At 51.5% G+C, this 22,156-nt stretch overlaps 5 protein-coding genes across 5 annotated transcripts; 2 read left to right on the plus strand and 3 right to left on the minus strand.

The window, feature by feature from the left end:
• Positions 1-664: 664 nt before the first annotated feature.
• On the plus strand, positions 665-6,218 carry sec16 (COPII coat assembly protein SEC16; the record flags this gene model as incomplete). Its single annotated transcript, XM_043273643.1, has 2 exons — positions 665-5,591; positions 5,644-6,218. The coding sequence occupies 2 exons, from the start codon at positions 665-667 to the stop codon at positions 6,216-6,218; spliced, it is 5,502 nt and encodes a 1,833-aa protein (XP_043129578.1).
• Positions 6,219-6,309: 91 nt separating this feature from the next.
• On the minus strand, positions 6,310-8,008 carry Aspvir_002043 (checkpoint protein HUS1 family protein; the record flags this gene model as incomplete). The annotated part of the gene is made up of 5 exons (XM_043273644.1): positions 6,310-6,498; positions 6,821-6,897; positions 6,965-7,736; positions 7,793-7,911; positions 7,966-8,008. The coding sequence occupies 5 exons, from the start codon at positions 8,006-8,008 to the stop codon at positions 6,310-6,312; spliced, it is 1,200 nt and encodes a 399-aa protein (XP_043129579.1).
• A 340-nt stretch (positions 8,009-8,348) lies between these two features.
• hxkB (putative hexokinase) lies at positions 8,349-10,024 on the minus strand (the record flags this gene model as incomplete). The annotated part of the gene is made up of 4 exons (XM_043273645.1): positions 8,349-9,191; positions 9,268-9,678; positions 9,756-9,781; positions 9,874-10,024. The coding sequence occupies 4 exons, from the start codon at positions 10,022-10,024 to the stop codon at positions 8,349-8,351; spliced, it is 1,431 nt and encodes a 476-aa protein (XP_043129580.1).
• A 1,228-nt stretch (positions 10,025-11,252) lies between these two features.
• Positions 11,253-15,788, plus strand: Aspvir_002045 (GAS2 domain protein; the record flags this gene model as incomplete). Its single annotated transcript, XM_043273646.1, has 1 exon — positions 11,253-15,788. The coding sequence occupies one exon, from the start codon at positions 11,253-11,255 to the stop codon at positions 15,786-15,788; it is 4,536 nt and encodes a 1,511-aa protein (XP_043129581.1).
• A 1,185-nt stretch (positions 15,789-16,973) lies between these two features.
• Aspvir_002046 (putative GTPase activating protein (Tsc2)) lies at positions 16,974-21,731 on the minus strand (the record flags this gene model as incomplete). The annotated part of the gene is made up of 1 exon (XM_043273647.1): positions 16,974-21,731. One exon carries the CDS (start codon positions 21,729-21,731, stop codon positions 16,974-16,976), a length of 4,758 nt encoding a protein of 1,585 aa, XP_043129582.1.
• Between the last annotated feature and the right edge of the window lie 425 nt (positions 21,732-22,156).

Below are 22,156 nucleotides of genomic sequence, written 5' to 3' on the forward strand. Positions count from 1 at the left end.
CAGGCTCAGTTGTTTATGAAACAGCGATGTCATAGGCGGAGAAGCTGTGTATTGATCTGCTTCTTTCAAGATCAAATCGTAGCGGCTGAGTGTCTTCAGATAATGATTTCTGGAGATTAGTCCCCTGTAAAGAGAACGCAAATTAGAGTAGACTAGTCTATATCATGCTCACAATTGATGTATATGCAACTGATGACCGTTGATAATCACTCCGCAACTATGCGATGCCGAGTATTGACAATTCGGGCCAATCACGTGATACGTCATGTTAGGTGTTCTTTTGAGTCGGATTAAAGTCAATCCGCTCCGGATGACGGACAGGCGAAGACGGGGCAACCAAAAACGGAGAAAGCATCACTACTCCGTACTCCGTGCTATCTATCGGGTGTCTGTTCGGGTGCCGAATCTCAAAACTTCATACCTCTCTACATATCATGGATATCCAGTCATGAATCCACAACCGGGTTCTGTATTGTAATTTTTCCTTCTTTCCACAGGATTGCTTCTTCCTCTTTACATGTTTAATTTCCCGTGTTTCTTGGATTCTCTTTACCATTGTGCATCGCCTTGTTGACTCTCAGGGTCCCGGAGTTGTCTAGAAACGTGTCAGCTTCCTAATTTACAGCAACCATACCGCCTTTCGGCGAAGTCCTTTCTTGCAAACATGGCGCAGACAGAAGGGGTACTCGCGTGGAATCCAGCGTTTCGACCTGAGGATAACGATTCCGTTGCGACCAATCTGGCCAGGTTGGCGCTGGATTCCGAAAAAGATGTGCCAGAAAGCACAGACATTGACAGCCATGTGTCTCCCTCTGCCGAAGAAATTACCGAAGAGAACGATCCTGTTGAGTCCAAAACCGTTATCTCTGCTGATACCCGTGACCAAGGCGCGCCCGATGTGGTCGACTCGAAAACGCCGGCTGCCGATGACAGCTCGAAACCGGACATTGAGGAGCCCGAAGAACCCAGCCGTGACGAGTCGATTTTTATGCAAACTGATGAGCCCCGGGCAGTCGAAGATTTCACAGAGAACGTGCCTACGGAGAACGGCAATGTTGACATGACAGGTGGACTTCGACTGGAACAGCATGTTGCAGAAGAACCACACTATGAGGTGCCAGAAAAATCTTCTGGCTTGGCAAGTCAGAATGATGCCCAGGTTTTGTCTGAGGGCCGTGACACTGCCTGGATGGATGAAGCTGAGGGCGAGGAAAATGGCGCAACAGTCAACGGAGAGGCTAGTGATACACGTTCGGGCTTCTGGGATGATCTCGGCGATAATGAACGTGACAATGAGGATGACTTCTTTGCCCAGCTCAAAACGCAAACAAAGCCGATATATAGTCCGCCAGAAACGGAGTCTCGGTTCGAAGAGGGAATTCCGCTACTAGATCAGGGTGCGGAAACACAAAATGATCATGCTCAAAAGGGGGAGGGCCAACTCGACGATGTTTTCAAAGGCGATGAAGATGACGAGAGCGGATTTTTTAGTGAGATTCAGAAGTCAGCTCCAGCCCAGGGACCTTCCCACCTCACGCGCAAGAGCACCAGTCAAGTCCTGAATTCTCTTAATGCCGGTCCGGACTCTCCGTTCAGTGAACCATCGCCAACAGCCGTAGAGTTCAACAATAGTTTGGCAGTGCCCTCAGCAGAAAGTGAAATCAAAAAGGCTCCCTCAGAAGAAGATCTTGCCGCACGATGGCAGGCGGAACTTTCAGATGATGCTGACGAAACTGTGCCTACCGAAGATGATCTGGCTGCGCGGTGGCAGGCGGAACTCGACGATGATGATGACTTGCTCTTCGACGATGATACGACGAATGCGGAGGGACCACCAGATGCTGCTAATATGGATCATATAAACGACACTGGGTCTACGGCAATCCTTCAGAGCCCATTCGGTACCCCTGAGAACCCTGCTCGGCCCAAAGGGCAACCGGTCTCCTACACCCCGCACCAGCCCTCTACATCAGATCTGCTCTCAGGTATTCCTGCGCAAAATACTGCGCCTCAGCCCACTAATGCTTCCATGTCAAATTACTTCTCAGCACAGGCTCCGCCGAACCCTGTTACGACTAGAGCAGAGAGTTTCGCAGAACGTTCGAAGGAAGGCTACAAGTCACCTTATGACCTTCCAGAGGATGTTGCGCGGCCTCGCCGGGCCGTTGCCAGCAACAGAGCAGTTGTTGCACAGCCCGGCACCGTACCGCAGCCGCCTCCGCGGAGCAGTAGCATACCTACACCTCCTTTGAAGGCGTCAAAAGTCCCTCCTGCACCGCTTGGAACCTCATCGGCAGCCCCCACAGCACCTCAGAAGAACTTCTTCGAAGAACTTCCACTGCCGCCTCCTAGGCCCAAGTCGAGGCCTGCGAGCTCTGGAAAATATACACCTAATGCCCCTGTATCTGCGCCGTCAGTACCGCAGTCGGCTCCCCGTCCAGCGAATCCGTCTTCGAATGTTCCAGCAGCTCCCCAGTCCAATATCGGACCCCCAAATCCACCCCAATTGCAGCAGCCGGAAAGGTTGGACCCATACTCGAATCTATTAGCGCCCAATGTACCAAGTGCGCCGGCCGTTCCAAACACTGCGTCGAGATACTCGCCAAGGTCTCCCGGTCTGCAGGCTGGTGTTAAGCCCCCTCCTTCGCCCAGGTACTCTCCAGCCCCGCCTCAATCTACGAATGCAGCAGCAGCGGCTCCTCCTCGCAATCGCTACGCCTCACAACCGACGAGTGTCTCAGGGCAGGGAGCTGCTTTACAATTCCAGCCACGCACATCGAGCCCTCTGGCTTACCATGAGAAGATACATTATCAAGATCAAGGCCAAAGTGAAGAGAGGCCTCATCTGCAACCAACAGCTAGCCCCCCTCCTTTGAACCATTCGCGTCCGTCAGAACAGCCGGTCGCTTCAGAAGATAATAGCAGCGCGGACGTCCTCGAGTTTATGCCTCCGACGCAACCGCCAACCAAAAATCCCTATGCTCCTTCCGCATATTCCAATGAATTTGCCAAGCGCGCGGCTCTCATATCTACCGGCCCACCTATCGCCGGAATGACTGAAGTCCTGAATCCTTCATCCACTGCGGAATCTCCGTTTGTCCCTCCTCGTCGATCCCAGACACAGTCTCCCAGTCAAACCCTCAGTCCCAGATTGTCCGTTCCATCGCTCGACCCTTTCCAACGACCTGCTTCAGTGCATGGTTCGACGTCTCCAACGCGGACGGTTAATCCTTATGCCCCAGCACCAGTTTCCACCCACAGTCGTGCACGTTCTCAAGTGCTTGAGTTTATCCCTCCAACTGATGGACATCAACTTGACTCCCTGGAACGGTGGAAGGGTGCACCAATTTTCAAGTTCGGGTTTGGTGGCGCTGTGATATCTTGCTTCCCTAAGTATATCCCGCGTTACTCGGCTGGCCAGGCCGCCCCGATGATCAAATCTTGTCCTGGTGAGGTCCGAGTCAGCCAGCTGAATGACTGGCTTCCCGCTGCTGAGAGTATTGTGCAACATCCGGGTCCTCTGAAGGGCAAGTCGAAGAAGAAAGACGTGGTTGCTTGGCTTTCTAGCAAAATCGCAGCCTTCGAAAACGCCGATATCCCCGATTTTGATCGTCTTTCAGTCGATGCTTCTAAACGCCGTGAGGAGAAGACCCTCTTATGGAAGGTCATCCGAGTCTTGATCGAGAATGATGGTGTTCTGGAAGGCTCCGTTGAAGCCCAGAAGTCTTTGCGTAACCTACTGTTTCCCAATTTGCAGGATTCTGCGCTGAATCATCAATCGCTTGGAGATGGCATTACACCATCTGCAAGTTTCCAATCCTTGAACGCGCCATCTCAACCGGATGCTGTCGATCCTCGGTCGGTAGATTCACTCCGCGACACTCTTGTACTCGGAGAAAGAGAGAAAGCAGTCTGGGCTGCAGTAGACAAACGTCTCTGGGGCCATGCTATGATAATAGCCTCGCCGATGGATAGATCTGTCTGGCAACAGGTTGTCCAGGAGTTCGTGAGGCGAGAAGTGAGATCGGCGACAAGCCGCACCGAGTCTCTAGCGGCGTTCTACGAGATTCTTGCCGGAAATATCGAGGAAAGCATTGATGAGCTAGTTCCCCCTTCGGCCAGGGCCGGCTTGCAAATGATCAGCAAGGTTGACGGACATGGCCCCGCCAAGAATTCTCTTGATGGCCTTGACAGCTGGCGGGAAACTTTGGGACTGGTACTGAGCAACCGCAGCCCTGACGATCAACGAGCGCTGGTGGCTCTTGGTCGACTGCTTCTCTCTTATAACCGCACGGAGGCCGCTCATATTTGTTTCATTCTCTCTCGCGCCGCTGTGTTCGGCGGGGTCGATGACCCACTAGCAAATATCGTGCTTCTCGGAGTAGACCATCAACGCTTAGCTTCTTCCGCTGCTTTGTACGACGACGATTCTATCCTGCTCACCGAGGCGTATGAATTTGCGACATCTGTGCTTGCGGGCTCGTCGGTGGCCACACTCCCGCATCTGCTGGCGTTCAAGCTAATTCACGCATGGTCGCTTGCGGATCGTGGTCGCAAGTCCGAAGCTCAACAGTACTGCGACGCCATCGCAGCGGCTCTGAAGGCAACCACAAAGCCGTCCGGATATCATAATCAGCACCTGTTTTTTGGTGTGGATGAACTATCAGCGCGCCTCAGAGAAACGACCAGCGACGGCGCATCATCCTGGATTTCGAGGCCCAGTATGGAGAAGGTATCGGGCTCGATGTGGGCGAAGTTCAACAGCTTTATTGCTGGGGATGATAGCGATGCAGCTTCCACTGGCTCTGGGAAGGCCGAAGAGATTGGACCGTTTGCCAGAGTCTCCGGAACTCCCACCATTAGTCGCTCACCGTCAGTATCCGACATCTATGGGTCCTATCCTGTGGCAGCGGCTCAGCCGTTGCCCGGCGCTGGCCCCTCTCGCTACCAACCAGTGAGCCATTACGCACCAAGCGCTTCACCCGAGCAACTTCGCGGTAGATCATCTATGGACTCTCAGAGGTCTGCATCATTCGGGTACCCACTAGGACAGCGTCGAGGATCTCAGGAGCCTTCAACACCTGACACGAACATGTATCACGGAATGCCGATTTATGGCTCTCCACCGGTTGTTGGCTACCAGTCCACGCCTCCACAATCATCCTACATGCCTTTGGCACCTGTTGCAGAGGATTCGGCATCTGGAGCTCAACAAGGGCCTTTATCCGCACAGTCTCAGGTCTCCGACAGTGCTCCGTCCCACCGGCCTCCTATGTATGCACCGGAACCATTTGGTCAACCTCTCGATACTCAAGGTGCGTCTACGACGTCTCAACTGGACCAGGGCGGATATATGCCTCCAGCCAGCACGGGGGCTTATGAACCTCCGTATGTAGAGTCGAATACAGAGCCTGCAGCGGACGACGTTAAGGATGAGTCTATTGAAGAGGACAAGCCAAAGAAGAAATCATTCATGGATGAGGACGACGACGAGGATCTTGCAGCGCGTGCAGCCGCAATACAGAAAGCAGAGAGGGCACGCAGGGACCGCGAGGCTGATGAGGCCTTCCGCAAAGCGGCCGAGGCAGATGGTAAGTTCCGATATAACTGTTGATCTCTGCTGTGGCTAATTGATTCGTGTAGCCAAGAAACCCCCGCCCGCAACAGGGAAGAAGGGATGGTTTACTGGATGGTTTGGAGGCAAGAAAGACGACAATAGCGGCGGTGGGCCAATCCGTGCCAAACTTGGGGAGGAGAATTCATTCTACTATGACACCGAACTGAAGAAGTGGGTTAACAAAAAGGATCCCGGGAGTGCTGCTCCAACACGTGGGACGCCACCCCCACCGAAGGGTTCGGCGCCTCCCAGTAGATCAATGAGCGGCAGTGGTGGGCCACCACCTGCTATGGCGACGCCTCCGCTGGCAGGGGGCTCGTCAAGCCGGCCGTCCTCTTCTGCAGGCGCACCTCCGTCCATGTCTGCTAGCCCAGCACCCCCCTCGCTTGGAGCTCCACCGCCTGCTATCCCACGATCTGTGTCAACGGGCGCAGTCTTGCCGACTCCTCCAGGCAGTTCAGCCGGGGCCCCACCTAGGCCAGCGACGTCATTGAGCAATGCCAGCTCAATAGACGACTTACTCGGAGCGCCGCAGGCGCGTAAAGGCCCTGCAGCCAGGGGGAAGAAGAAAGGTCGCTATGTCGACGTTATGGCGAAGTGAGAGCCTTGATGGGCTGAGACTACTGGCATCACACTCAAGAGGTCTTGTCATGATACTCGACCTCTTCTTACTTCTCAACTTATTTTTGTTTTCACTTCTTGCACAATGTGAAATGCATATACTCGGTCCGGTCATAGAACCATTGATGATGAGTTTGCTTAGAAGCTTGCATGCCGGGTTCGGCTTGAAGAATAGCGGCCTCTTTTGGCGGCGCTTTGCAAGATTTTTCCTTCTTGCATGTTTGCATATACGTCTGCGCACAGTTGCGCCGCACAACTTCCTATGGGAGGTTTGGAGATTATCATTTTGGGTCGTTAGATCCAAGCCGAATTCTTACAATCACCAAGGTTTTATTTGAGGCCTTGCGACAGATTGGCTCACGTTTTGTATGATATACGATTTTAATTTGTCCACTTATTGCTCTAATAACCAGCATTCTATGTATCATGTCTCATTATGGCAGCTTTGGCGCTCGCACCTTGCCAAGGTCTTCAAGACTCCGGCGGGTTGTCTGATGGATCAGGCTGCATAGGAATTTATGTAATACTAGCAAGGGAAATTTTAATAATGGCATGGCTGAAATATGGCAACTGGGAACTTACTGTCAAGCAGGAATCCTCCCCATTCCAACTTCCTGGTAAGTAAACATACAGAATCAGGGCCGTCTCGTGGATAAAACCTGGACAGTAGCGTATTAGCACAAGCGTAACAGTCGCAAGCATATAAACTATCACAGCACAACTCACAAGCAACCACCTTCGGGCTCAGCCGCCCAATACTCAACACCCGACTCCAATCCCGGGCATCGATCCGCACCTTAGCCCACCCTGCCTCATCATCACTCCCCAAGGCCCGCATCCTCTCACTGGGCAACTGCTCGATCTCACTCTGCGACATCTGCGCCGGGTCCAGCGGCGGGTTCACGAGATCGCTCCACACGCTCGAGATGCGCAGCGCATCGGTCGCAATCGCCAGCTTCAGCGACCCATGCATATTCGCCGATAACTCCAGCTTGGGCGCCGTCAGCGTCGAGGAGACAATCCCGCCGCTGGCCGCGGGTCTCCCGTCCCCCGCTAGCTTCGAGAAGCGCTCGGAGATGCTTTTCAGGTGCGCTAGGCCCGGGAGGATGATGTGCACGTCTGGATCCCGGCAGCGCGGCTCGTGCAGGCCCTCGACGGCGGTCTCGTGCAGAACCTTGACGGGGATTTCTTGCGTGATTACCGTTTCGCGTTCGCGGGGCCCGGTCACGCCAGGAGCTGCTGCTGCTGTTGCTCCCGGGGGACCGATCTCAGTGCGGGCGTTGGTGATTCCGAGTGCGTTTGAGCCTGTTGTCCAGGAGGAGGAGAGGACGGTTAGCGCGAGGAGAGGGATGTTGCCTTTCTCTGTGAGGCGGAGTTGGGCGGAGGTGGCGCCTGTTGCGGAGCGGAGGGCGCGATGGAGCGCGCCGATCGGGACTTCGAGGTTGATGACTCCCGAGTTGGATTGGAGGGTGTAGGTTGGTTCGTCGAAGATGGCGTCCTGGTGGTGTTTGTTAGCTTGGGGTTTTTTCTTGAGGAGGGGACGGTGGTGCGTACGACTGGTAACTGGGCCCACACTTGCGTGCCTTGGTCGGGGATGATGGTGAAGCGGACGATGCCATCTTCCAGGCGCATCCAGCAGACTTTCCCCAGGGATGAGAGGGAAGCTGTCAACTCTGTTGGTGGGGGATTAGTGGGAATACTGATGATTGGCAATGGGGGAGACTTACTGGTGAATATGACAATATTAGTCAGTTGACTTCGAAAACGCATCGTGGGTCATCGCGTCGCTGCGAATACTGTCCTTGGAATGGTATTAATTGGACTACTTGAGGATATCTAGACTACTGTGATGATGCTTGAGCTTTGTGCATTATTGACGAGTCCAGGCTTCAGCAGGCTGGAGGTGATCGGCAAGGGACAGCGCTAACTAGTCATCGCTGTGGGGACCGTTTTAGTGTACTTAGCAGGCTTCGCTAGTGGCCTAAGGCCTCACGGCTTGCTTTGCTTTACGTAGATAGCTGCTCACCTGCTACAGACTGACCTCTAGAGGTTGGAAATATCGCAAACTGCAATAGAAGATGGGAAATGATCCCTTGTTAAGAGTTAAAGTCTATTCTGTCCTGCTAAGGAGACATCCATCTGATCTCTCGACAGCCAACGCAGAGATCAACGCAGCGCCAACTCCAGACCCGTCTTTGTAGAATCCAAACACAATCGGATCCTCAAGGTCATCAGGCCATGCAAAAATATCACGGAGGGCCTGCGCCGCTCGCTTGCGGTAATTCTGATAATGACCAAAAATTGAGCCGTCAACGCCGACATGGCAGCGTTCGATGTTCCGTTTCTTGCAGATCGCTGCAATCCCGCATGAATAGAGACGGGCAGCACGCGTTCCAACCAGTTCGGCCAGGTACCGACAGGTCTTGAGTTCGTACGGAGCTGGATCAAGGCCCATCTTCTCCCACAGGCACTTACGGGCGTTTTCCATGCACTCGGTAACGTCCTCCTCCAGGGTTGGGAAGAGGGAGGCGTCCAGGGCATTTGGCTGGCGCAAGCACGAAACATCCTGGCCTACAAAGAGGAGTTTGGCTTCGTGCAGTTCCAACATCACCAGTCGGAGCAGCTCCCCCAAGTAAGGCCCGGAGACCATTTTCTCGTAGAGCTGCTGGCCTGGATGCGCGGATGTCCGGTCGATTTCATCGTCGAATCGGGTGCGCGGCAGTATGCGGCGTGAATTATCAAAGGCACCGTACTCGGTGTTGATGGCGATGAGAGCATCGCTTGGTAGCCCGCAGCCTTGGATCTTTGGGATTGCACCGACCTCTTCCATGTATGCAGCGTTGCAACCGGTGCTTGCTATACTGCCGATCTTGGCCTCTCGGTCTCCATACGCCGCTGCGAAGAGCGTCCCGACCGTATCATTGATCAAAGCCACGACTCGGACGCGAATTTGCTAGCCAAATGAGCGATAAGAGAACACGTCATTTTCTAGCCTTTGGCAATCGGCTAGGAATAACGAGGGGACACACCTTCCGTTCGAAAGCAGCCTCTAACTGAAATACGACATCATGACCTTCGACTCCAGATACGCAGAAATCTTTCGTCCAGCGCTGAAGGACTCCGACTTTTATAGAGGACTGAATGACGGGATAGGAGAACGTAAAGGCAAGCGGCAAGACTTTCGATCTTTCGTCTTCCCTGAGCCGTGACTGGAGAAACTTCTGCACACAGTCCGCCACGAAATCCCACAGATCGTCGGCCGTACCTTGCTTGATCGACTGGGGTATACTGTACTTCTCCTGGATGGACTCCATATCGCGATCGCTACCGAAAAGCTCCGCCTGACTTACACGCAGATTGGTGCCTCCCATGTCGAGGATCAAAAACTTTCCTTGCTCCTTGCCAGTTGGATAGCCCATGACCCAAGTTACGTTCATTGGCTGTGGCACGATCTCGATCAGTTAGGGTCCCTCCAGAGCACAAAACCAAGATATTCAAATCTAGCAAGCTCACTGACGATATCGCCTCCTTCTGCGCTTAGGCCTTGAGGACTTGGTCAGTATGGACATCAAAGAATGACGTCGTTCATCATGCTTTCTAAAATCTTTTCAAGGCTGGTCTGCAAGGTTCCAAACCTTTTTCCAACTCCTTGACTAAGTGATCCGTGATCTTCCTCAGCAGGAACTTGTCCACAGCTAACAGTTCCTCCAGTCCCTGAAGCGCAACGACCAGTTTCTCTGGTGCGCCGCTGAGAAGGTCGGGTTGAGTGCGGAGGCCTTTTTCCATTGCTGTACCTGAAAGAGACGAAAGATGGGCTTGGGGTTGGTCATGCAAGGGGTAGGGTCATTCAAGATCTAGAAAGTAATCTTTGTTCTATCAATCGGGGTATTTGGATTTGGGACGAGAAAGGAAGGGATATAGGGCTACTGAGGCATTCCGATAATCGCGTGGAATGAGAATTATGGAGTATGATGGGGCGGATTTGAATGCCAGAGGCCATCATATTGACCGCATAATGAGCCAAGTTGATTCTGTCATCTGCAGATGCATGGATCGAGTGAGAGGCAGCTGTCAATATGTATGCTTCATAAGTGTCTAGCGATAAATAAGTAAACAGCATACGCGTCGGGCAGAAAAACGAGTGCAGGATGCATTTCAGGACTCCATGGAGCAGATACAAATACACAATACCCTAATGGGAAATTCCTAGTGCCTTTTACGGGGAACCATCCAAAAATACTTTCTTCTAGCGAAAACCCCCTGATATTATTGCCTAGATAGCTAGTAAGTATTTAGTCTACTAGTAAATAGTAGGGTCCACTTGAGTATCCGCGCGTCGCCGTCAACCCTTAGTAAAGTAGCTAAGGTAGCTAGCTAGCTAGCTTAGGGATCTCCGTCTCCAGGTCACCAACAACAACACCACCAAAACTCTCTCTCCTCTTTTCTCCATGCATGCACAGATAATGCTGCTGCTGTTGATGCAAATGGTTGGTTGTTATCAATTCCGTCATTGAGACCCAAATATTAATGAGCTGGTCTCCGACATTACACTCGTTTCCTCTGTGCTGCAGCCACCCCGACTTGGTCGATCCCAGCCTTTCCCTCTTTTCCCCCGACCAACCTCACATAATATCCCCAGTCCCAGTGCCGTTTGTGACCTATCCGGCCTGTCAACTCTTCTTCCTTCTCATCCTGTCTCTCACTATCGTCATAAATTATCTCTCGTCCCTCCGAATCACCTCCGCTCCACTTCCTCTGTACTTCGATTCTGCTCAATCTACTCCGCACGCTCTCGCTTTCAGTCCCTATACACCAACCTCGCCATACGCCTTCTTTCAGCTTCAGCGGGATCGCGCCTCAGCATGCTCACTCAGCGGTACTCTCTCTCTCCTACCATCACTGATACCGCATCTCGACCTCCGTCTCTTGAAATATACATCCACTCATCGGCAATCTTTCCGCCCGGCCTTTTGTGAGCCGTCGATTCTAAGCTGGTGACGACCCCTTTCCCGAAATGGCAACCAGTCGTGTCAGCCCCGTTCGCCCGTCGGTTCGATTCTCTCCCACCGAATCTCATTATTATCGTAAACGCTCGCCATCTCGATCTCCCGACCGTTCTGCTGCTCCGAAATATGAAACAATTGACCCGTTGCTCAGCAACCTTTCTCCCGAGTCAACCTTGCTGGCGCTAACCTCCACCGATGCGGTACCAAAGAATGAGAAAGCTGCTCATGATATTCTCTGGAAGAGTATTTCACAAGTCTCCCCGGCGGAACGCGCCCTGGGAATCCGCGCGGCTATAGCAGCTCAGAAGCTCAGCGAGTGGTATCGGGAGGTGCAGGCATGGGACTGGCCGAAGCGAGCCGATGCTGAACTAGGAAAAGGTTTCATGCCGCCATCTTCGAGTAGTATCGATTCTGAGGAACAAGTCTTCTATGGCAGCCTGCGCTCGGTTGTTGTTAAGCAGCACGAGGATCGCATTGAAGAAATACGAGATGGAATGGAAACATTGGACGTTGACGAACTCAAGGAACATGTACTCAATGCCCACATTCCAGCGCGATCTCGGCCCTCGTCATCCAATAGCACCGTGTCCGTGCCTCCTCCGCTAACCTACGTTCAATTGAGCGATTTCACTGCCGTCATCACCGCCACCATTCTTCGAGCCCTTCCTCTTTTGTCCCGGCTGAATAGCCTCCTTACAACATGGGACATTCGACTATTAGTGCTTCGCCAGATTCCAGGCCTACTACGAGCTTTGCACCTTGCTCGGTCCGAGGTGGATTCTGCGATGGATCTGTTGAAAATTCCTGCTCCTCCTTCTGAAAATGATCCCCTTTATTCGAGAGAAAACTATCATGCCAAGCGAGCTGGACTTGAGGCGATAGTACTCTCGGCGGGCAGACGAATGGATAATGTCCTTGACGCGCTCGAGGGTCGAGGGGATTCACTCCCGGAAAGCTGGATTGACGAGCTGGAGGCTGTCGAGTCTGATTTTAGCACCTGGGTTATGGAAGCTGAAAAGCGTACGGTTGAGAATGAATGGCTACGCCTGAGGACTACGACGAGTAAACCAAAAGAAGCTCAACGTGTGCAGAATAAACAGAATCGGCTGTCAAACATTCCTGAAGAGGAGGATTCCGAGCCTCCAGTTGCGGATTCATCAGACCCGTTCCCGCAATCCAATTGCTCGCTTCCTATGGAAACCATCAACGAAGGTGACAATGACCACTCGTTGGTGGAAGCTATCTCTGATCCTGTTACGCACAATCAAAACTCTGAACAGGTGCTCAATACTTCAGATCCCTCGCAATCCCATCTTGACCCGATTGAGTTTGTGAGTTTGTCTGCATCTAACACGTACGCTTCAACAAAACCAAAAGAGGGTGCGGAGCTAGCGAATGAGCCTCCAGAACAAAGTACAATCAAAATCGTGATAGATACTGTATCACCCGTTGATGTAGACTTGTGTCAACCGGAGTCTCAGGAAATCATGAAAAGCTTCTCGGGAGACTCCTCCGATAATTCTATTGGAGGATCTTCGGACGAGCCGTCGAACGACCCCCCATCTCATTCGGCTCCTTGCGTTCGTCAGGTTCTACCTGACACATCTGACGCCGTTTCAGAGAAGGTATCGTTTGAAGAGAATACAGAGGCTGCTGCTCAAACCCATGAAAATATTACGGTGCCACAAATTCCCGAACAGAAACGTCCAGCTTCCATAGAGCAATCTTCGGGAGAAGAGACGGACAACACAAGCTCGATAACCGAGAAACATCAGGTGCCTCGTAACCTTGAATGTCCCTTGACAAATGACCATTTTATCGCAAACAGGCCTGCAATTGAGTCCTTATCTGTTCCATCCGAACTCCTACCAGAGAATACATCTCTTGTCTCACACATTGTGGAGAAGTTGTGTGGTTCGCAACTACCTGTATCTGCTCAGGAAGTACCATCTATCGTTACAGGGTCGGCGAAGTCCATTTACAAAGAGCACAAGAATGCACCCGCAGAAGAACCCAGCTTTGCCAGTTTAAAGAATGATTCCTTCCGGATTCCAGAGTCGGAAACACCCTCACTACCTACGACAGGGACATCGATGGAGCGGACTGATGCTGTTTGTGGCATCAATGAGCATCAAACAAGCAGCACCACAGCTGAAGACAACATTCGGGAAGGAGGGAAACAATTTTCAGAGGGATTACCCGTCGTCGCGGTGCCTTCTGACTTTGATCGTCGACTTTCAGTCGGACCATTGAAGGACAAGGTTGTTCCCATGGTCTCAAGCAACTTGACAGAACTCGCATTCAGTGATGAGGCAGCTGCGGCTGAACGACTCACAGTCAACATGCTCGACCGTCAGGGCCTGATTGCAGATACAGGACGTGCAGTTGACCCCTCTGGCTCCGAGAAATCGTCTCCGATTGAAAATGAAACAGCAACTCTGGCAAGCGTCATAGCCGAAGCAGCTACAACTGGAGCGCCTTCTACTTCTATGTCGCTGAAGAGAGAAGAGTCACCTTCTGCATCCACAACTTCGTCGCCAGAACCTGCGAAGCCAGTGTCTAATTCTCGCGATGACAAGGAGTCTGCCGTCTACACCGGCGAACCACAACAGGCCTCGGAGAAAGCTCCTCCACCCAAGATTCGCTTGGAAAGTCCCATCAAACTTTCGAAAACCAGGCCGCAGAGCTTATATATTGGCAAAGAAAACCCAAAATCGCGGGCTCGACGAACTTCTACCGCATCTGCGGGCTCCCTTTCGGATTATCCCTCCCTTACGTCTAGTCCGGGCATCCGTGAACCTCGCACCGCCTCTTCGAATGGGACACCACTGCTTCTCGAAACACCACCACCGTTCCAAGACCTTTCACAAGCACCTGGTTATGTATCTGTTGGTACCGACCACACTCTTCGTGAGGAGCGCTTGCGCCGGTTGGACAACCAGAAGGTTCCTAATGCAACCATGTCGCATAACCGGGCCCTGAGCCTTCCTCTGCAAAGATTCATCAATGAAAGCTTTGACATGCAGTACGAGAGCGAGGCTGGAGGTGATTTGAACGGCACCCTCAGCAATCGACGAGCCTCAGATGCTTCCGTCGACCTGCGTCCTCAAAGCGAGCAGGATGCAACGGACTTACAGTCACCAAAGGATGGCTCAACCGCGCCGACTAATAACTTGAAACTCCTCGCAAGTCAGCACCTGGGACTTTCTCAGAGAAGACAATCCACTTCGGAACTCGATGACGCTACCCCTAAGCCGTCTAAAGCCTGGGCACTTAACACGAACGCTTTTGCCAGAGACTCTGGGATTCCAAGCCCTCCACCGGAACCTACTGTTCGTAACGACGCCGTCCGTATACGAAAGCAAATGACTACACATCCTAGCCTGGAGAACATTGGTGCTTACAATACCAACTCGCGGCCTTTGGGAGACACTAGCTTTCCAAGGAAGGGAACATCGAGATCCCCGACTCCCAGTAAACAGATGAGGAGGCCGAAGAATCAACTGGATGAGAAAATCAGCTCGATACTGAACACCATTCCTGCCCGCATTCACCTAGTATCTTCTGGAGACGACGAATTTGACGAGGCTTCTGTGGCGCCTTCCCTGCCAGTGAAACATGGCGAGCGCCTCCGCTCGATGACCCCACAGGGAGCCTTATCGCGCAGCGGCACCCCTACACCTTCATTGACGCTAACCGCGGCTCCCTCTCGCAGGAGGCATTCTCATGCGCCGGAAGACGGCTCCGTGAAGTTGTATCATTTGCATCGAGGTGGTAAGGCTGCTCCTACCAAGCTATTCATTCGCACCGTGGGAGAAAAGGGTGAACGTGTGATGGTTCGTGTTGGAGGTGGATGGGCCGACTTAGCCGAATATCTCAGGGAGTACGCTATCCATCACGGTTGTCGGACTGTATCCGAAACACCGCGCGCCGAGGTTCAAGGCCTTTCTTCCTGTGGAACGCCCGCCCATTCATCACCAGGCAGCACACTCACACCGACCGTCAACACTGGACGTAGAACGCCGTCCCGACCCGCATCCGTTATAAGTAATCGGCCCTCATCTTCGCTTGCTGTTCGCAAAACACGGCGGGTGTCGAACGTGTCAGATCGGCCGGACTTCCGTTCCGTTAGCGCCGGTCAGGCATTGATGACCTCGTATTCCCCATTGTCCACCGTCTCCTCGCGCCGACGGCTCTCGGTTTCTTCTACTAACTCCTTCGGTGGCACGTCATTCGCGAGTGAAAACCACCGTGGAACGTTCGCGAATTCGCCGTCGATACCCCTGGGCCTAGCAGGCCCAACACCAAGATCACGTCGTGTCTCAATCAGCCCGGAAAGTGAGGCATGGGTGGAAGATGTACTTGGACAAGCTCGAAGGAGCTCTTCCTCGAGACCGGTCAAATATATCTTACCACCGCATGAGCAAGAGCCTGTTAGCGCCAGAGCCCGGACCTTGCCCAAATCCAGAAGCATCAGCGATATTGGCCGAGCTGGTTCCAGCAGGCGAGTTGCACTTCGCGGGTTGGGAAACCCGATTCATTGAATACAGACTGCGTTTCTCCTAACCATATCCACATCTCGATCATACTTTTTATCCATCTCATTGACATCATTCGTCGTCGATCATCTAGCGCTGGCGTTCTTCTTAAGCTTGGTTCTGGGTTTAGAACAAAGACAATGGTCAAAAGCGTTCGTGCGTCCGTACCTTTTCCCCATTCACTCGGCATTATTTGCCTTGTCATCTGCCTAAGCGATCCACACATTGTTTCTTAGAAGTGGTTCTATCTTGATCTGTTCGGGGATATCATCAGCGGGCACCTTACATTTTTCAGCATAATTTGCGTGGCGTTTAGGTATCTTGTTCTTTGTTTGCGTCTTTGTTTGCGCTTTTTCAATTGTTTCGCAAAGAAAGATACCCTCGGCTGAGGTTTGATAGCATGCTTTATTGCATTTTGGCGCTATTCAATTGACCATAATCAATTTGTTGAAGGCATGAGATAGACGGTGAAAGAAGAAATCGTGAAATAGATACACTATCCGAAAGACCTTTCTGAAAGCTTTGATGGTGACTATTAAGTACTGCAGTTTACTACCGTCCTCTCACTCATCTCGCACGAATGCCTTATGTAAATAAATAACTCACCCTAATCTACTCCTCTTTGCGGTGTTGCTCTCAGATCTCGACAACCCAATTCTACAAACTTTGCTGTCTATACCAAGACTTTTCTATTATCCTTTCAGTCTCGGAAAAGTAATCCCCAATCATCTTCGAAAGATGCTATCAATAAGGATCCAAATCTTCAGTAATTTTATCACATGAGTCATCTTCTAGGCGTGGCATGTGTTGCATCAGGACTTCATCGTGTGTAGTCTGCTGCAAACAAGCAAATAATACAGGAATACCAGACATAGCCAGGTCAGGTCATATACAGGGGACGAAAGAAGGATACTCCAGAAAAAAAAAAGAAAGAAAAAAAACTTTTTTTCATGACATTCAGGGGGTATTGACACAGGTGTGCGGATCATTAAATAACAAGGAACGTACTGCATGGAGAAGGCTTGGAGCCTAGCAATCATCAAGCAGGTAAAAGGGCATCACACATTCATTTTTTTTTTCTCCCCTCCTTCCATCAACCCTCAATCCTCTTCTTCAACTGGTTTCTTTTGGGTCACCCAAAGCAGTTGTGACGGATATTACTGGAGACCGATACGAACGATGTATCGCCTTTTAACGGCCCCAGCGAGAAAAGTCCAAGTTCTGCAAAATGTTGGCATCTGCAGCGGCATTCCAATCAGTAGCAAAGTCAGTTTTGACAGGAGCCACTCGCGAAGGCACTTCTTCGGAGAAAATGTTGGGCTTGGTGTTGCGTCGCTGACCGGGGTAGGCACCCTCCGCGGCCTCTGACATCTGCAGCTGCGATCCCAGTGCCCGTTCTCTGAGCCGCTTGATCTCGCGGAGGCGATTGCGCCAAGAGGAGACATGCTCGCCTCCTTGACTGTTCCAGACGAGGGAAAATACGGATGCATTCAACGCAAGAATGCGCACAAAGGCTGCGAGATTCTTTCCAGAAATGACCTTGGGAGTCGATGCGGGCGAGATCTCGGGCAGTCCAGGCTTGCTCATGACCTTCACAGTGTATGATGTCTGTTCAAAATCACTGGGCGTCGGAGTTGTTGCGCCAGACCCAGATGCGATGCGGCACACGGGACTAATGATAATATTGATAAAGTTGAACTGAGAGGCGATCGTGTTGAAACTGAATGGAATATTGGACCGATTGAAGATGATATTGACAAAGTCGTTCCCAATATGCCGCTTTTTGTTGATACAAGCAGGATCTCTATCAAAATCGGTGGGCATCATCGTTGCGACATGGTACACGATCTCCGTGACTCGGTCTCTCCAAGCATAAGTGAACTCGCCATCCACGTCGGGATGCAATCCCTGGGTGTTGAACTGTGCTCCTCTGATCGGTACCTTGGTTCCCAGACCGGAAAGGAAGTACTCATAGTCAGAGCTTCCAACGGTATTAGAGAGGATCTCCGACTCGGTCGTTTGCCCGTTATCTATGTAAATGACGCCTATTTTATGGCCATCGACAATGTCGTTGCGGTCAAAAATGCTTAGCGCTCTGCGAGTCATGTCGTCGTCAGGAAGTGGAATGGGTTGCATCACGGTGGGAGTAGGAAATGCTGTGGTCGTCAGCTGCAGTAGCACGTGAGAAGGAAGTACATCAGTGCGCATATCGTCTGAGTGGGCATGCGCATCAGGGGAGGTCGGCACTTGATGAGGAAGCACAGGAGCTGTCCGCTGCTGGTACATCGCATAAGTGGTTCCAGAAGCTTGTCGCTTCGTAATTTGAGTCAAGCCAGATACTCCAGCTGTCTCCACGGTGACTATGCTCATGCCCACGACCCACGACTTTTTGGACGCGGGTCCATCTGAGGGCGATGGTGGGAACGACTCATATGGAATAGTCTCACCCAAATCGGAGAATGCAACTCTCTGCATCAGATCAATGAAGACCTGGCTCTGTTCTTCAACCCTTTCCTGCCCATGTTCATCCTTGAAAATGAGTCTGCTGGTAATCCAGTTGACATGCTTTGCCCGATCCTGAAGTTTCAAGGACAAAAACCAAAAGACCATGACATGATGAGTCAGAGTGTAGATGTATCTCGACATTCCATCTTGCTGTGATGGATCAGAGGGCTCGCCTGCAATCTCTTTGACACCACCAGGAAGCCGTGCCGAGGCCTGGCTGGGCCGATTTGACGAGTCACCGGCCCTCAAGCGATGCTCTCGAGAGGTCTGGAGGAAGCGAATGCAGATACCGAAAACGGTTCGGATCTCTTCCTCGCGCAAATTGACGTAGACATCTGGCAGCCGTGCAAGGAGGGACAGAAACTCGAGAATGTGTACTGCTAGATTGGACATAGTAATCACTTTTGCCATCTTGTCGAATATGCCATTCAACGATTTCGTCACAGAAAGTGGTATTTCATGGCAACAAACAGAAAGAGCATGTACACATCTGCGAGATGTATCACCCCAAGATCCTATGATGCCCATCATAAAGGCGCGTACGAGCTCATCTTCCTCGCTCTTGGCGAAGACCTCGTGATAACTGACCAACACGGAGAGGCAATCGAAAATATAGCCAGCCACGTCCGTTTTCTTGACGCCCGTGGACGCTGGGGGCTCTCGAAACGATTCGTTCTTGACTTGATCACACATTACGCTGCGTAGTAGTTTGATTTGAGGAACAGCGTTGCGGAAAAGGCCTCGGTTGCTAAGCTGTGGAGCCAGATGCGTGAGCACGTAGCTATAGATTTCCCAATTCTTTTCTCGAAGGAGCAGCGTTATGACTGTCTCCAACCACATGTTGGCCTTCAACGCGACTTTCTGAGTAGATTCGTATTCAGACTGAGGCGACAGATCGGGGGTCGTATAAGCGTACACGTAAGGACTCGAATCAGCCGGTGGATTCTCGGGTAGAACTTGTGATGAGGCGAACGTCCAGACTGGCGGTGTTAAGACCGATGAACGGGAATGAGCTGCAGTGTTCCGACCAGCGGATCTGGATAAGATGTTTGCAAGTGATTCCCTGCTTATAGACTGCCTTCCTTGAGCGGTCAATCGCAAGTTCTCCTCGCTTGTACCATGATCCCCAACGGCACTTTCAGAAGCCTGTGATCTAGCGCTGCTATCAACTCCACCTCGACCCGAAGCGTCCACCAAAAAATCGTTCTCAGACATCGATGTTACTATAACAGCACCAGATGAATCACATCGGAGTCTGAACAATAATTTAAGAACTTTTAGACGGCAATCTGCAGGTCGTTCAAGGGACTGCGCGATGTTGAGAAGCTTCTCAAACACTGTAATCGCTTTACTGGCTGACGTATTGAGCGATCTAAGGAACATTTTGACAAGTCCAGCGGTACAAACGCTTGAGAGAGACAATTCCAGCGCGTGATGCTGAGAGCTAGCAGAATGTAGGGCGGGCACCAGTTCTGTAGATGAGCGACGTTGAGGCGAAGATGCATCGGAAGCCGGGATGCTGGAAAGCTCGGAGTTGTCGATATCCTTGTTCATGGGTGAACTCAAGGTATCTACCAGGAACTTGAAGGTAGCGTCGTCGGTAACAAGGACGGAGGCATCAACGACAAAAGATACTAGTGATTCTAGGAATAGGATGTCATCTTCCTCACTAAACTTTTCAAGCATGAGGTGGAGCAACCCCTCTCTCTCGAAAAGAACTAACGCATCGTAGGTCGAGAACGCTTCCTTCAGGAGATCCAAGGCCGAAATTCGGATATCAGATGGCTTGTTACGAGACCGGATGAAGCAGCGAATCAATCTCTGACAATGGCTGACCCAGTCTGAGTTAGAAGGGAGACAGAGATTTTCGGATCTCATCGTGTTGATAACGAGCTCAGCCTGCGACGGCTCAGTGTGCTCACACAGGTTCATCAGGAACCGTATAGCTTCCAATTTTTGCTCTCTGCTCAAACGGTCCCAGAGGGTTTCGACTGTGGCCGCGATTTGAACCGAGTTGGCTAGGATATTCGATTTTGCGTCTTCAGACGTGCTGGTTTTTGAAAGGGGTGACTGGGAACTGGAAATTGAGGCGGCGCGCTCTTCACGTTCACCAACAGCTCTGAGCGAACATGAGTTGAGAACCCTCACAAACCCCGACCAGCTGCTTTCCAGAGCCACGTGAGCGAAATCGCCATCCAAAATGTTCAAACACAACTCCAGCACATCCGCTTCTAAGCGACTATCATCTTTACGAATCGCCACCTCGAGACAATCCATTAGATGCTCAAAGTGAAGCTGCGGTATGCCATCCTGACCATGAGCACGAATCAAGTCTGTGAAAATGTATACTGTACCGCGCAAAACGTTGATATTGCGACTCTCTTCCCCAGATGACTCCATCAGAAACGAATCAAGAGTGTTGACCATTTCTGTCTGCCATCTCGACTTTGCAAGGTTTCTGACAGCTCTCGAGGTAGGCCCAGATAGGGACTTCACGGAAGCATGAATACTGCACAGAACCTCTAGCATAGGGACAAAACTCCCGTCTGGAACGTCTGCATAGAGTATGACGGCATCGAATACTGCTAGTGAGTTTTTGATGTCGGCGGCAACGCTCGTCTTTTTGCAAATCATGAAAATCTGATTGAGCAACGACTCGACCTCTTCAGCACTTGGACGCTTCCGTTGCAGCGTGATCAAATCAACAGCGAACTGCAACAAATCATCTAATGCTGTTTCATCATAACCAAGTCCGTTCACTTTGCCCACCTTGGCTTTCCGAGCTTTCAGTCGGGCCGACGAGATGAGCTCATACAGGGGGACAGCACATGACGAAAGGATGGGAAGTATAGACGATGATGTGAAGTCCAACTTCCTGCCGTGATCCGAAAGCGATATCAACGATTGGACACGGGTTGGTATTACATCCGGCTCTGATGAGCATGAAATTGCTTCAAAGAGGATACGCCGACCTGAAGGCGATAGATCCTGACGTGCTGCAATAGCCTCTATCAACATTGACCCACTTCGTCGAGCGTCCGGCGAGTCCGGATTGTGGATGAGGTAGGAACCAGCCTCCCATAGCGCAACGGATTGGTCGGAAGTGAACCATTGTAGGGATCTGGAGACATGCTCCGCCTCGTCAATGGCATGAGCTAGATTTTGTGTCTGCGATAGATTCCGGAGAGACGTTTCGAAATCCGGGGCACCGGGAGTGTCCGAGGAACTGGAAACAACGCTACCACGATGCATTGATTCGAATCCGAGTACGAGGAAATTGTTTCTCCGCCCATCCGTCGTATGCGACAAGGAATGACTGCTGTCCTGCAGCGAAAGTGGGGATTGCGATCTGGAACGGGCGACACCTAGCGTTTTGAAGACGTCCACAAAACTTGCAGCGGTACTTTTATAAGGAGACGGTAACGGAACTTCATCGGGAGACATGCGTCCTCAAGGACGGGAGGTATATACAAGGTCTAAGTCGAGAGGTTATATATCTAGGACACCAACTGATCAGCATGGACAAAGCGCTGATAAGGTTCCATGCAATACATGGGTTCGCCTAGTTTGAAATAGCTCAAAGCCGTGTCATAGGAGATCCACATACCCTTCCTAAGGAGTTCTAAGTCAGGTGTCCACAGCATCAGGAGGCTGAAAGGTAATACAAAGCTTCATCCAGATATGACAGCTGTAGTGGCAATGACGAATGTCTTAAAAGACAAAGCTGACTCTTTAAATAGATAAGCACGCTTTTTCTTCTCAAAGTTCAAGTGAAAACATCAGCCACAGGAGCAAGGAGGACCCCTGAACAGACTTTTTTTGAGCACAGCCAGAAGCAATGATATCAGGTTCCCATTCAAGCAAAAGTG

The sequence above is a fragment of the Aspergillus viridinutans genome (genome assembly GCF_018404265.1).
Source record: "Aspergillus viridinutans IFM 47045 DNA, scaffold_10, whole genome shotgun sequence".
Classification (NCBI taxonomy): Eukaryota; Fungi; Ascomycota; class Eurotiomycetes; order Eurotiales; family Aspergillaceae; genus Aspergillus; species Aspergillus viridinutans.